Source organism: Aphelocoma coerulescens, chromosome 1, assembly GCF_041296385.1.
Source record: "Aphelocoma coerulescens isolate FSJ_1873_10779 chromosome 1, UR_Acoe_1.0, whole genome shotgun sequence".
Classification (NCBI taxonomy): domain Eukaryota; kingdom Metazoa; phylum Chordata; class Aves; order Passeriformes; family Corvidae; genus Aphelocoma; species Aphelocoma coerulescens.
The window spans coordinates 20,335,606-20,349,612 of NC_091013.1; the positions used below are offsets into that span (position 1 = coordinate 20,335,606).

A 14,007-nucleotide genomic window follows, 5' to 3' on the forward strand; every position below is an offset into this window, starting at 1 on the left:
GTTCTTCTCAAATATCGTATTTAAAGGCATATTTGAGCACAAAGGTATAATAGACTACATCAGAAGTTTTGTTGATTATGAAAAATACTTTGAAAATAACAAATATGTTCCTTGTCTTAGAAGAAAGAAGCAGAGATCTACTACACATCTTCAGTGTATATGAACAATGACTATGAGCATGATAAAAACAGGATTACAAAAAAAATTTTAAAATACACAGCTATCACTACAACGACAATGCTAAGATCTCATGCAAAATCATGTCTCTACTGCAACTTCAACCTGGCTAAAGCATTTTCTTCCTTCCTGCCTCATTACAAGTATCAGTAATTCAGAGCTGGGAATATGAAGAGAAGAGCTCCATGGACACCTAAGCAAGAGTCATTACTCCAGGATGAACCTGTAGTCACTGAAGTGGTAATGCAAGAAGTGCTCTGCTGGGCTGGCTGAGTCCAGGAGCTGATTTTACCTGGCACTGCCCACAGGCATGTTCCTGCATCCCTCTGCCATGCTCAAGCAGCAGAACCACCAAGCCCATAGCTCACACACGATGGAAACAAGCAAATGCAACTTCCTCACCACCAGTATTGCTTTAGATTTTTCCTTCCACTCCAGCCAACACCTCTTAAATTAAAAAAGTAGCACTGTATCGCTGTAGTTCAAAAGCAGCTAATTTTGTACAGCAAATGTTTCGCATAGGAACACTTGCATACCTCGCCAGTGATGTCAGTCTGAGAACAAGCATCGCAGTGTTGTTGAGGTAAACAGGAGTCACTGAGTGAACTAGAATTGTGCTGGAGATCCTGCAGGGAATCCGTAATACAACAGCTATTCCTGAATCCATCTGTTAACTTCGCCAGGCTCTAAAGGAGAAGACATATTTTAAAAAGTTATAAAAAATTGGTTTTATAATACTTTTTTATAACAGAAAGCAAATTTTAAAATTGTATTTAAGGAATACGACTGGCAGCCTGTCTATACAGAGCTATTTACAGAAAGCAAAATTCATTGTAGTGTTACTAGCATGCAAAAGGTTTGCTTTGGAATAAACATCTCCTTTTAAAAGATGAATGTAACAGTAAACAGACTTAATACTAGTTGTTTTAGATCTATGAATGTTTTATCTTCTGTATGGCTTGCAGCTCTTTAAATCTAGCAGCTGTCAACTTCATGCTAGCTGATAGGGAAGACAAATGTGATTCACCTGCCCTTTTGCCATGTTCTGCACAGGTTACATTCCTTAGTCACTACTGTTATCTCATCCAACTTGATGAATACCTTGTATTGACTGCACTTTTATGAAAGCGGATATCACCCCTGTGCTCTCTTACCCAGGGTTCACATAGTTAAGAGATACTTTACACTTTGGGTTAAGCAAGGAACATCGCTGAAATGTCTAGACAATGACACAAACTGTCAGAATAAAGCAGAAACATCAGTCTTTGAGGGGAAAGGGGAATATGACAGAATCACACAAAACAACAAAAACAACTTTTCTGACAATAAAAGCTTGGTTGACAGGCTTTTTAAATGCCTTTAAAAGAACAAATTGTTAGTATCACTTTTATTTTCTCATTGTGCATTCTCTCTTTTTCAAAAATTACAGATAATGTAGCATTAGTAACAAAATCACTGTGCCAGCTGTTATACTATGACAGAGACCCTAAGCATTACACATCAAACAAAAATTAAAAACGTTCTGCCCTCTCACCACAGGTTAAAGGACAATCTAAAAATGTGGGGGGAAAAATTATCAGAAATTTGAAGAGCTATAGTAATTTATAAATCATAACATAATCAAACAATTTGGTTCTAAAAATGCACATAAAAAATTGCTTACTCTAGTGTCTGAACTACAGAATCAGGGACAACCCTGAAGCACTGCATTGGAAAAAGGCTGGTCCTCTGGAATTTCAGTGGCTCTGACCACTGGTGATTTACAACAAGCCAAGGTTACAGTTCATATCCAATTATCAGAAGATTTCTCAGTCTCCAAAGTGTAGTTTAAAAAGGATAACACAGCAATGCTGCTTTTTCTTACACCAAATTCAATTAGTAGAGTCCAGAAATGAACCTGTGTAACAGCAACTGTTTGCTGCTGATAGAAAGAGCAAGGCCACCCTGAAGATGAACGCATCTGGTTTCAGAGCCTAGGAAGCATCCAGGATTATGGAACTGTAGTAGGCCTGAAACTAGCCAGAAAAAGCAGCTTTTTCTGATGGCCTCCATTTCCATCATACATGGTCCATCCCTTTGCTCTCATATACCAGCCCCTCCCTCAGGCCAGCCTCCACCAGAGATGAAAAAGAGGGAGAACTCCCAGCCTGGTAGAGAATGAGTGAACAAGTGGGCTCCCTGGCCACAAGAGTGGGGGCCTGTGTTCCTCCCTGACAGCTCCTCAAACCACACTCTGTTTCTTTCCTATTAAGGAATGGCAAGGAGAGGCACAGGTACGTGCCACATCTCGGACAGCACATGCTGCTCCCTCTTCAGTCTCTGCCTGCTCTCTACAGGTCTGAGAGGGTCTGGGATTTCAAAAGCAGCATTGGCAGGGACAGAGGACAGTGCAGAGCAATACCACATGTGCTGGCAGTGGGACAAGGCTACCAGCACTTGCCTCCAGAAGCTTAACTTGTCTTGGATCCTCCAAAAAAGCCAATTCTTCTGCCACCTCCCAATTGACCTGAGCCATCTTAGTATGAAGGACAAACAACATATTTTCTTCTCAGCCCTGAAACAGCCAATTCAATTTCAAGTTACACTGCAAGGAGATCCCTAGCTAGTGTCCCTTTATCTTCCAAGACTTGTTGTGAAAGGAACTGCTCCACAACTTTGGGAAAAAAAACAACTTTTACTTTATGAAAACTGCAGACTCCTGTCTAACTCTTGTCTTCAAAACTCACTGGAAATCATCCAGTCCTGTCAAGACTCCTGCTGTATGGAGGATCAAGAAGGATCCCTAATAGGTTTGTAACATGGAAATAATAACTTCAGATCATGGCCTCTTCCCAGTAAAGCATAGCCAGTCACATGAACAAAAACTCAGGATTCAGAAAGCCTGAGGTTTCTCCTAATAAGTTATGCTCCATCAGCCTTCTTTGGCTAACACATACTACGTTACAGGTATGTGCAGTACCACAGATCCTGATGCTAGAACTTAAATCTAAGCTTTTGCCTGTATTTCAGCTACTTTATCAACTCCTGGTATACTCCTGATGCCCTGTAGCATTCTCCCTGGCAGGTAATGAAGGGCTACTTGGCTGCTGCCCAGGCTTCCTATCCAGGCAGAGCTGCTGAATCCTGGTCACTACTTTAAAATGAGAAAGCATTTGACAGATGGCAATCACCAAGCAGCATCACCTTAACTTACATCTACATGCACAGGTGCCTATGCCCTAGAAAAAGCACAAATAGATTGAGTCCTTCTAGTTGGATGAGTGAAAACACAGGCACCAGCAACCCTAACATGGAAAGTTACAACCCGAGTTAGCACACTTTCAGATAGAAACAATTTACATAAACTGCTACAAGTAATTTCCTCCCCAGCTACACAGAGGAATCCATCCTTCAGCTGGAGTTTAAGGATTGTTTATTGCAGTCCCACGGAAACTGCCAAAGCAGCCTACTGTTAATGTGAAGTTCTAGGCACACCAGCCCAGACTCACCCAAAAAGAGAGAAATGAGCACTGTCATTTCACCATTATCTGTTCCATCTGATTTGGGAGCGCTCTGCACAATTTCAGTGCACTTCCTATCTAACAGGGAGAGGGGAGAGGGGAGAGGGGAGAGCTCACAAAAACCAAAGTCCAGTGCTCTCCAAGGATGACAACGTTTTAAAAGCATATGCACACAGGAACACAAACAAAACTATGAAAGCAATGGGTGAGGAGAGACAAACACACTGCTTTCAGGAACCTAACCACACACCTTTATTATTCAACCTTACATGAGAAATCTGCCCACTTTTTTGGAGCATATTTTGCTTTATTTGTAATCACAACATCCCATTTAAATCTGACTACCCTCTCCCACACAACTAAACCAATTATCATAATTCTACAACAGCTACAATTTTCCAAGCACCTACACAAGACTGAGTCACTTCTATGTTTAGCTCTGTTGCTTACATTGGCCAGATTTAAATTAGAAAGTAGTAAGAAACTGTCTATTCCCTTTCTCTGAAATAAATCCCCATATTTTTTTACATTATCCTTCTAACTCCTCTATTAACAATTTTCAAAACAAAGAAGATTTCATAAGAAAGTTTGTCTAAACAGCAATAGCTTTAAAATGCAGTGTTTTCAGGGACAAAAAAATTCCAATATTGATAGGAAAATGAAAATCAAATTCTAAACTCATTAGGAAGATATTTAAAATAGACTTGCATTTATTTGACAAAGATAACTAAATCCATGACAATAATCTTCACGTAGTTATAAAAAGGCATAGCATAGATTACTTTGGTGACACTGAAAGTGATTTTTTTTTTTGGTCAAAATTAAAAAAGATAGCTGGATATTTTTGCAGAGCTCAATAAGCTGTCAAAAATACATGATTTTTACAACTCTAGACCTTGTAAACTATGGCATTTAATCCTGTATCGCCATTTTAACAAAACCTGCAGAACTGTTTTGCATGCTACACTTGTGTGGAACAACTGTTCTCTAGATTCTCTTGACTACACGTAGTCTAATGTAGAATTATTGGATTCTATCGCAACAGATTGTCATTAGTTAAAAAAACAATACTTCCTAGATTCATATTTCCTGTATATCACACAGAGCCATGAAGAAGGATGAAACACTTTCCATTTTTGCTTCTGTCTTGTGCAATCTCTACATTCTAGTCATGCCAGCACTGCCCAATCCTTGATCCTAGAGTTCTAACTCCCGCAACACTGTATTTAAAGAAATTGCGAGCACACTTAAAGTTGGTTTACCAAAAATGATTTTCAAAGCATCTCAATGTTTACAGCTGTATTTACTGCCACTGAGGACTGTAAATATAAGGAAAAGAGGTAAAAAAGAACCTACTGGGGAAGTAAAAACAAAGCCAGTAGTTGAACTGCTCCAAGATCTCACACATAAGTCATTATATTACCATTTGGTTTCCTAAAATGTGTGTTACTGCATCCATGAAGAACTGCCTTTCTAATCATTTCTTGCTAGCCAGGCATGTGGAAGACTGAGAATCAATTTAAAACTTAGCCAGCCCAAAATAACAAATATGTTAAAAGCTGCCAAGGCAGAAACTTTTCATAGTGACTTAAGTGTTCTGTCTACTTGAACAAGGATTTGTGGTCCATCATATGATCTTTGTGTAATGCACTGGAGACTTAATAATTGCATGACTATGGAAATTCATTATATGTAAATTATAAGATCTCCATATCATTTAACAACTAAAAAGAAAAATTTAAAAAAAACTGAAAAACACTACTGCAGAGAAAACTGAAAGAAAATATTTGTGTGGCAATGTTAATTTAGTATGGTACCACAACTTTAGGTAACAAACATGCCTTTTTCCAAACAAATGTTTGAAGACTGGGTGAAGAGAATTGTCCTTACCACCCCTCTGCATATGCAGCATATTTTAGCAAGTCTATAGTGAAGTCCCTGTGGTGGTAGAGGCTCACTGTTCTTTGATCAAGCTCCTATCACGTTAATAACACAGACAGGCAACAGAGAGCTCGAGACAGGACACAGAAGCCATTCAAAAGTTAGACCACTACTCAGGCATGTATCTCCCCTCAATCCTCATGCTCTAATTCCTCAATAATTTCAAGCTTGCATATACATTGTATTTAATCATACTCTTTGAGGGCTTTGTGAGAACATATGAAACTAACATGAGCCTTGATATGGGTACTCGAGAGTTTGGGGCAATAAGTAACTTGTGACAGATCCAAAGGGAAAAACATGGTTGACAAAATTATTAACATTTTAGCACATGAACTCTCAATCCTACTTCATTATAGATAATACAAAGAGACATAAAACAAAATGAAAAACAAATACCACAAATCACAAAGGCTTTTATTCATCCAGTGTAATTACTGCATAGCAGCTATCAACATATTTTTTACCTGCATAAGGTCCTGCCTTTCTTTTTCACCTGTGCATATAGCTTTCTTTATGGTTCGAAGTTCACTCATTATAGCTTGTGCTTCATCCAGTCTGTAATTTGTATGAGCATTTGACATCTTGCGATCAATCCTGTTGAAAATATTAGGACAAATTCATGAATTTTCACATAATTAGAAAGCACAGACTTTTTAAGACCTCTTGTTTATTCATGTACAACTTCATTTCCAGGAATAAAATTATACTCTACTCAGAATTAACACAGCACTCAGTGCCAAGCACACTCTTATGACAAAGCAAAGCAATTATTGACCGAGGCTCTGCAGAACTAACAAATTTCCTGGGTTTAATGTTCTAATGCAGAGCTTACTTATGAGTGATGTCTGTGGGGTATTTCATGCACCAAAAGTAAAATGAACCTAAAACTAACCTAGATGGTTGTAACTCAAAAGGTAACGATGAGCAGTCTAGCTATCACATTTTTTCATGCAGCATCACACATTGCAGTATCTCTTCCAGGCCTTCTACTTGATACTGCTTTAGAAGTTTCTAACAAAGGCATTTCATTTTCTCAGGAAGAAATTTTTAATGCCTAAAATTTTACTGCAAATGCTTTCCTGCCATTATAGGCCTCTTTGAATATCTCTTCCCTAAGTTATCTATAAGACGTTACCATTCTGCACTGAAAAACATGATAGGGGAACATCCCAGAAGATTTTAAATCTTTAAGCAAGAAGCAAGGGCATGAGTCATGACATAAGACTGAAGTAATACTAATGTTTCCATCTTGACATATTAAAATCTCTCAAGTGGAACATCCACTGGCTGAGTTTTCAACCTTTTTTCCAACAATTCATAATAGTAAAGGACAACGTATCAGGATGCAGAAGACTAGTCCAGTGTATCATCTTGATAATTTGTTTTGATAAAGAGTAAGATGAAAGACTATAGTGAACTTACCAAAATAACTGTTTGGTCTTGGATTTACAACAAATGGTTATGGGGTTTTGACACGTTATTTACAGTAACTGAAAACCATGTAAAGTTCCTGTTAAAATATGGAAAACTCAGTTTTCCTGTTAATCTAGCACAGAAAGTATGCATATAGAGAAAAGGTGATAAGTGTAATGGTCATTAAGCCAATGCTAAGAACAAATACCTTCAGGAAAAGGCATATCAGGTTAACAGAATTAAAGATAAAAAACCACATTGTTCATCACAAAGGACCTCAATCTAGAAAAAGATGTAGTAGGACAGGGTATGCTGTATATATAGAAGAATACCCAAACTCTATTTAAAATATTGAGATTAACTAAGAAGTTTCAATATAGATATTAAACTAAGAGTGTCAACAACAGTCTCTCAGCATGTTCTGCCAGTTAAATACAAGCAGCGCAATTCCACTTACATCTGACTACTTGCTTTAAAATTAAAAGATTAAAATGAAAAATCAAAATGGGTGAATGAAAACGCTGTGGTTTTATTGTATAGCTCACAATATTTAGGTAAAAAAACAGGTTGATTCCTACAGTTTTGATTTGTTTGGGTTTTTTCTGACAGTTCCTAGTTTTGGAGACAACATAAAATAAGTCTGCATCTCAGGATTTTTACTTCAACACAAATTTCCCCAAATTACATAACAAAACATATAATCTTTTATGAATACTAATTCAAGAACAAGAAAGGACTTAAATGTCATGTGTATTAAATCTGGGGGTTTGTTTCTGTTTTCAAGACGTTTCCTCTAGTCTTCACTATTTTTAGTTAAAATCCTGAGCAGATAAAACCATGGTAAAACAACTAATCCAATTCACTCTAAGTCCCATTAAAAAGATAACACATTTATATCTGAAGTTAACTGTGATATTAAGAACTATGTTCAAATATTAGACACAAAAATGCCTTCTACACAACTGCTCAATTACACTGTTTGCCAGGACTAAGGTGGCATTTCAGGAAAAGGAAATTATTTAATTTCAACCAGATTTCTGTCCAGCTATCCACATATTCATGTTCCTGGATGCCACTTCAGAGCCCAGCTTATGAATTGATATTTGTTTAAGGAAAGAATCAGAGAAGTTTCTACTGCCAAAAATATTTAGGCTTAAATCAGTATTGCTGTCAACCCAAACTGACTAACATAGCTTACCAAATTACTTGTTACTTATTGTCTGTTAATTTTTCCTTTTTTTCATAAAGATCTATTTCTGAAAGCCATAGAATTAACAGGAATCTTCCATTTTATTAATGGAAAATTAACATGATACAAATATAGATCGGACCTCTGTATGAATAGCAAGAATATTCAGCTAATATACAAGACCGTGAAGATAAGATGATGTTTCTAGGATACACAGACTATTAATATGCTTGTCATCATTTCAGTCCTATAGGGCAGATTCTCCATTTTCCTCCACATGCTCTCAAATGCACAAAACTCTCCCATTCTCACCAAAGCACAGGCCTGTACTTGAGCAAAAATCTAATTTTAAAGTTTTTGTCAGGTCTCCTAACCTCTAAATTAGTCTGTAGCTACAAATTGTTTAGCCAGTCCTAATTCTCTGTCACTCCCAACTTCTCACAGCATTCCCTCTGCTCTCATGGCCAACTGGCCAAGTTTTCATTTCCTTTGCTGCTAAACGCCTTCTTCCTCCAAAATTCCTGCCGGGGAGCACTAGGGTCATTGAAAACACAGGGGAGAAGGAACTGCTCCTCCTTCTCGGTCCCTGCTGTCAGGCCAGAGGAAGGAATTTGTTCCAGAAAAGGCTCATATTTAACCCTGTAAGTCCGGACCGTGACAGGATCAGACACACCTTGGGGCAAAGGTGCTGGTGGAGGCTGAGGTGCACCATCCTGCAAGGTGGGGATCTTTGCAGGCTTTAAACAGTGAGCTCTACAAAGTCTCACTGGGCAAACACAGACCCATGTCCAAAGCTTTATCACACACAACACTGCCAAATTTAGATGAAACTGTAGAAAGTACGGTCCCAATAAAAAGCTGCAGCTCTAAGGAGACTGGAATTCTGACAGTATTGAAGTTGTAGAGGTATCAAAACCCCCCTTCCAATTGTGTCTCCCCTCATAAAACCCTACTTCTATAGTCATTTTGTAGTTTTGTTTTCTTTTCATTCTCCTCAAAGATGGCTAAGCCATTTTGCTAAAATTAAAAAGAACAGAAAACAAAACACAGTCCAAGGCAGACAGTGTACATGGAAAATGTCAATGTAAGAGACTTGCATTTAACAAAGGCATTTGAATCAGACAGTAACATAAAATGATGGAAATACTGAGCAACCCAATTGCCCTCCCCATAAAAGCTGTCTCTTCTCTGAAAGCTATACCCTTTGCTCTGAAAGCAAAGGCTGCACAGAGAGTCACCTGGCAGCAAGTTCCAATATCTGCACATTATGCCATTCTGGTAAGACTTTCAAAGCAAACATTCAGCCAAATGTAAAGCCCAAAGTTTGATGGCTCCTAATGTTGTTCTTGGCTTACCCTTGAAATAAAGTGATGCACATGCCTTTAAAAAACCTGAACAGGATGCATGCCATTTGCAGTTTGGCAGTTACTTGAAGCTTTGACTTAGCACAAGAAGGAAGAAGAATGACGCAAACCAAAAATTTAGAAAACGTAACAGAAGTGGGAAAGGTCTGAAGTGCAATAAACTTTAAAGGGGAAGGGGGGGAAGGGGGGAAAGACCAGCATTTTTGTGTTAAAGAAGGAGCAATGGATTTCTTTATAGACAATATACTTACTTTGAGGATATGGAAAAACTAAACTCCTTCAGCCTTGGTACTCGACTTGAGTGACCCTTCTCTCCCAACAAATACAGGAGGTAGGGGAGAGATTGCACAGGGACAGCCTAGAGCACAGTTAGGCTTTCAGGCTAATTTGTCTACTGACTACACAAGGAGGTGAGAGAAGCTCCTCTCTTCAGTTGTTAGTCTAAGTACTCTCTAAATTGGCTCACTTCCTCCTAGAAGCAAAATACTCCAAAAAAAACCCCGCATGTATCTCACCAGAAGGGCAAAAAAAAACCCAAACGCTTAAAACACGAAACAAAACCAAAACCACAAGTCTCTTTCACAAGTGAAGAAGTCACTGCATAGAGCAGAGCTCAGCTCCAGGTAACACAGTCAAAAGGTTCACCACTGTTGCTATGACCCAGCCCTCTGCAGGGCTGGGGCAGCGAGATGCCAATCAATCCCAAATTCCCCGTGTTCGGGAAATTTCTCGGTTACTCGGTTGTTCATGGGTTCTTTGTTACAACTCCCACCTCTCGGTTTTCCCTATTGGTTCTTATTGAATTGTATCCTCCCCCTGCCTTGTAACTCATTGGTTGCTTTCCCCTTTCCCCGCGGTTTTCAAACCCCCTATAAAATTGAGGGAAAAGCCTCTCAGCGGGATCCCAGATTAAGATCATTGCCATGTTCTGCTTGCGGAACTTCTGACAATAAACCTGTTAGAAGCCAGACCAGAACGGCCAGTCTCTACCTCCGAACTAACGTGAGCCTGTATCATCGGCTCCTGCCGTGTCTCCTCTGTAAAAAGCCAGCGAGCTCCGCCAGCAGCGCCTTTCCTGATGCCGAGGTCGCTTCAGCGACGCACAGAGGTGGCGCAGCTGGACTCGCTCTGACCGAGGGCTCGCAGAGCTCGTGCCCCGAGCACAGAACTGCGTTACCCCCCAGCTCCAGCAGGAAACAGCAAGTGCCACCCAGGGCGGGACACGGGGTGACTGCAGCAACAGCAGCACTGAGCAGCACTGAAGCACCGAGCCGTCGTGCTTGAACTTCTGAACTACATGAATGGAGTTACCACTGACTAATCAGATACGCTTTAAAATAATTCCTCTCTTGAATGTCTCTCCTATAACCCCATCCTGGAGCATGGGCAACTTCACTTGGGCTATAATCCAAGACTAACATTTGTATTCTTAATCATTTGCAGACTTTACTTTTCAAAAAGTTGCACTACTTTGCTGGACTATCTTAAATGAATTATACTAATTAAAACAATCTTGAGTTTCAAATGGTCTTCAAAACTTTCATCATCCTAGTCAAGTGGTTAGTCCTTTTATAAAATAATTGAACCTATACCCTTAAAATAACCCAATAACCAGAAGAAGGAAAACAAATAAAGAAAGTAGAAAAGGCACAGCAATTCTTACTCAAAGAAAATATGACTAAGAATCAAAAGACAAAGTTGCTTTTGTTCTGTTACTGTTTACATATCTAGGCCACCATACTGAGAAGCTGACTATATTTAAAATATGACTTAGTATATTGAAACTGCAAATATTTTTGAGTGCTTTATTTTACTAATTTTCAGTTAATATCATACATTACCAATTCCCCCAACTACCTCAAAATGCTTCAATAAAAATACATTTATGCCTGAAAACAATTACATTGTATCTGCCAATGAAGAATGTTGGTATTTTGGTTAAACAAGTTTTCTTCCAGGAAACTTTTTAAATGCATTATAAAACAAAAGAGCCTTGTTTATTTAAAAAAAAATAGAAGATTTTGTTATTAGAAAAACCAACCAAACATACCAAAAATATTAAGTGCATGGATTACCCCTTTTTTAAAAGTTAAATCTGAGAATCTTCCTTTATATTGTTTCGTTATTGTACTACCAATCAAAATTGGAAAATAAGTACCCTAACTGCTCCAGGATCCCTGGAATTCCATCAGAACTCCTGAAGTGAAAGCTCATGCTTTGTAGCACCAACACAATAAATCCAAAGCTGCAAAATATTTCTGCAGCTGCTGTACTTAAGTTGCAAAATGCATTAGACATGCAACAGTTCCAATATTTGCAGGAAGCTCCTGCATTAGACAGTTTGTTCACATGCATGCTGGAAAAAAGTGAAGGTTTCTAAATGCACAGCCACATATCCAAGGCGGATCCAAGTGCTGTTCAAGCTCTTGGTCTAGCTGCTGGCCTTGCTGAAGAAATCTGGAAGCCACAACAACCTGTGTTTACCTGCCATCTTTTTCATGGCCTGGCAACCTCTCTCCCTATCCCACTGGGCATCCCGTGTATGAGCTATGTGTGTAGGTGACTAAGCAGCACACAGATGGAAGTCACGCAGTTCCCATCAGATGGCCTGCAGGAAGAGTGGCAGGGAGAGGGTCACCACAACATTTCACAACCTTTGACACCACTGAGCACACAGGAAACAGAGCAGGGCTGCCTAATAGCCCTGAAAGCAGTGGCAAATTGCCCTGAGATTCCTTTCCTTACTGGAAGGAGACAAAGAGTCACATTTACATGCAGTCATTTTGCACACATGCAACAAAATCCAAGGTCTCACAGACCACAAGATTTACAGTACAAGCACAAATCAGCCATACAGTGCAGAATGAGATGGCCTAGTCATCAGGTAACAGGGAGAAGCAGTGTTGAGGTGTAGAGATTTCCCCCTAAGGAAAGTTCTGTGCCCAGATGGAAAGCTTTGGTACTGCCACAGGGAAACTACAACATGGTGCTTTGGGCTGTGCTCCAGACAGTAGGTATCTCGAAAAAATATTTGGGAAATATTTTTTAAAAATCTAATTCCACTTCAGCAATATCTTAAGGAAGAGTCAAAGAACAGGGCCTATAAAACTGTTCTTGCATGTGAACCTATGAAATCACAACTCCAACCAATTCTGTCCAACCCTTCTTCCATCATTTCACATTGTTCTCACCCTGCATCACTATCACAGCAGAAAGTCTGAAGCAGAGCATTTAGCATTTAATTTTTAACATCACTTTTCTATGAAATTCATTCCAAGGCAAATTAAAAAAACAAAAACACCAAACCCCAACAAAAGATCCTCCCACAAACTTTTAACTTACTCTTGCAGAGTTTCCACTCCTTTTTCTTTATATTGCAACTCCTGCTTCATCTGTGCCAATTCTCGTTTCAGCCTAGAAAGCTGAATAATATAAAATAATTGAAAGTAATAATAAGTAACAGTAGCTTCCACAATAAAAATAATTGGTTTTTAAATACAAAATCTTAAGCTACTTTAAAGAGCTGGAAGTGATCATTTAAGCTTTTTTTTTGCTTTAAAATTTTGCATTAAAATAACAGAAGACTTTCTCAAATACCATAAGACCCAATCAAAGCGCTCAATACTTTCAAAGTATCAGTTTCCTCATCTATTCTATCAGGTTTCTTCCTCCAATAGCTTATGCTAACAGCTAGCAAGTTTAATTTTAATAATTTTAATAAATTTTCTTCTCCCTTCATAGCAAAGACACCTCTCAATTGTCTTCAATTCTTTAGTCAACTTTTAAAAAGACGGAACATTCAATGCTGTTAATTTTTCAATCCAGGAAAACAAAATTACTGGCAGCAGAACTGGCCTCTCTCCCAGAAATGGTAGCCTGGCTTTCTACAGTTATTTTCATATTAACCTGCCCTCTCAATCCCCTTGTCAATTACCTGGACCAAACTAGTGAGCGTAAATCAAAAGTGACACAGCAAAGATCTCTCTAAAACCCTATTTTTGTGGTTTTATGGAAACAGTTATCTGGATAGGTTGTGCAGACCATGGAAGAGCCAAGAACGATCTGCAAAGAAAGAGCTTCTTCCCCTCCAAAGATGACAGAATGTCTCTCCTCCTGTTGCTGAAGGCAACAGAGGAGGAGAATGCAAGGGACTGCAGATAAATAGGGGGTAATAGGGGTGTTTCACTGTGTGGTAGTGAGGCTAAGACTGAACTGAGAGCCCAAAGAGGGGCAGGGATGGAAGAAAAAGCTCTTTCTTCTTAAGCTACCAAACTGAGAATATTTTCTAGAATTTACACAGAGTGCTCTTGATTTTCAAATGTACATCAATAAATGACAAAATCATTACAAAACAAATTTTTAAAAAAGAGAGTAAAAAAATTAATTTTTCTTCAATTCTATTCCAAGAGCAAGGAGCTTT

At 38.8% G+C, this 14,007-nt stretch overlaps 1 protein-coding gene across 3 annotated transcripts in view; it reads right to left on the bottom strand.

Annotated features, from left to right (window-relative positions):
* WWC3 (WWC family member 3) overlaps positions 1 to 14,007 on the bottom strand; it is a 101,299-nt gene that overhangs the window by 38,932 nt on the left and 48,360 nt on the right. For all 3 annotated transcript variants that reach the window (XM_069003800.1, XM_069003793.1, XM_069003789.1), the window contains exons 5-7: positions 12,930 to 13,009; positions 6,086 to 6,215; positions 714 to 863 (exon numbers count right to left, since the gene is read on the bottom strand). In XM_069003800.1, the coding sequence (XP_068859901.1) occupies positions 714 to 863; positions 6,086 to 6,215; positions 12,930 to 13,009 (360 nt within the window). The remainder of the gene's footprint in view (positions 1 to 713; positions 864 to 6,085; positions 6,216 to 12,929; positions 13,010 to 14,007) is intronic.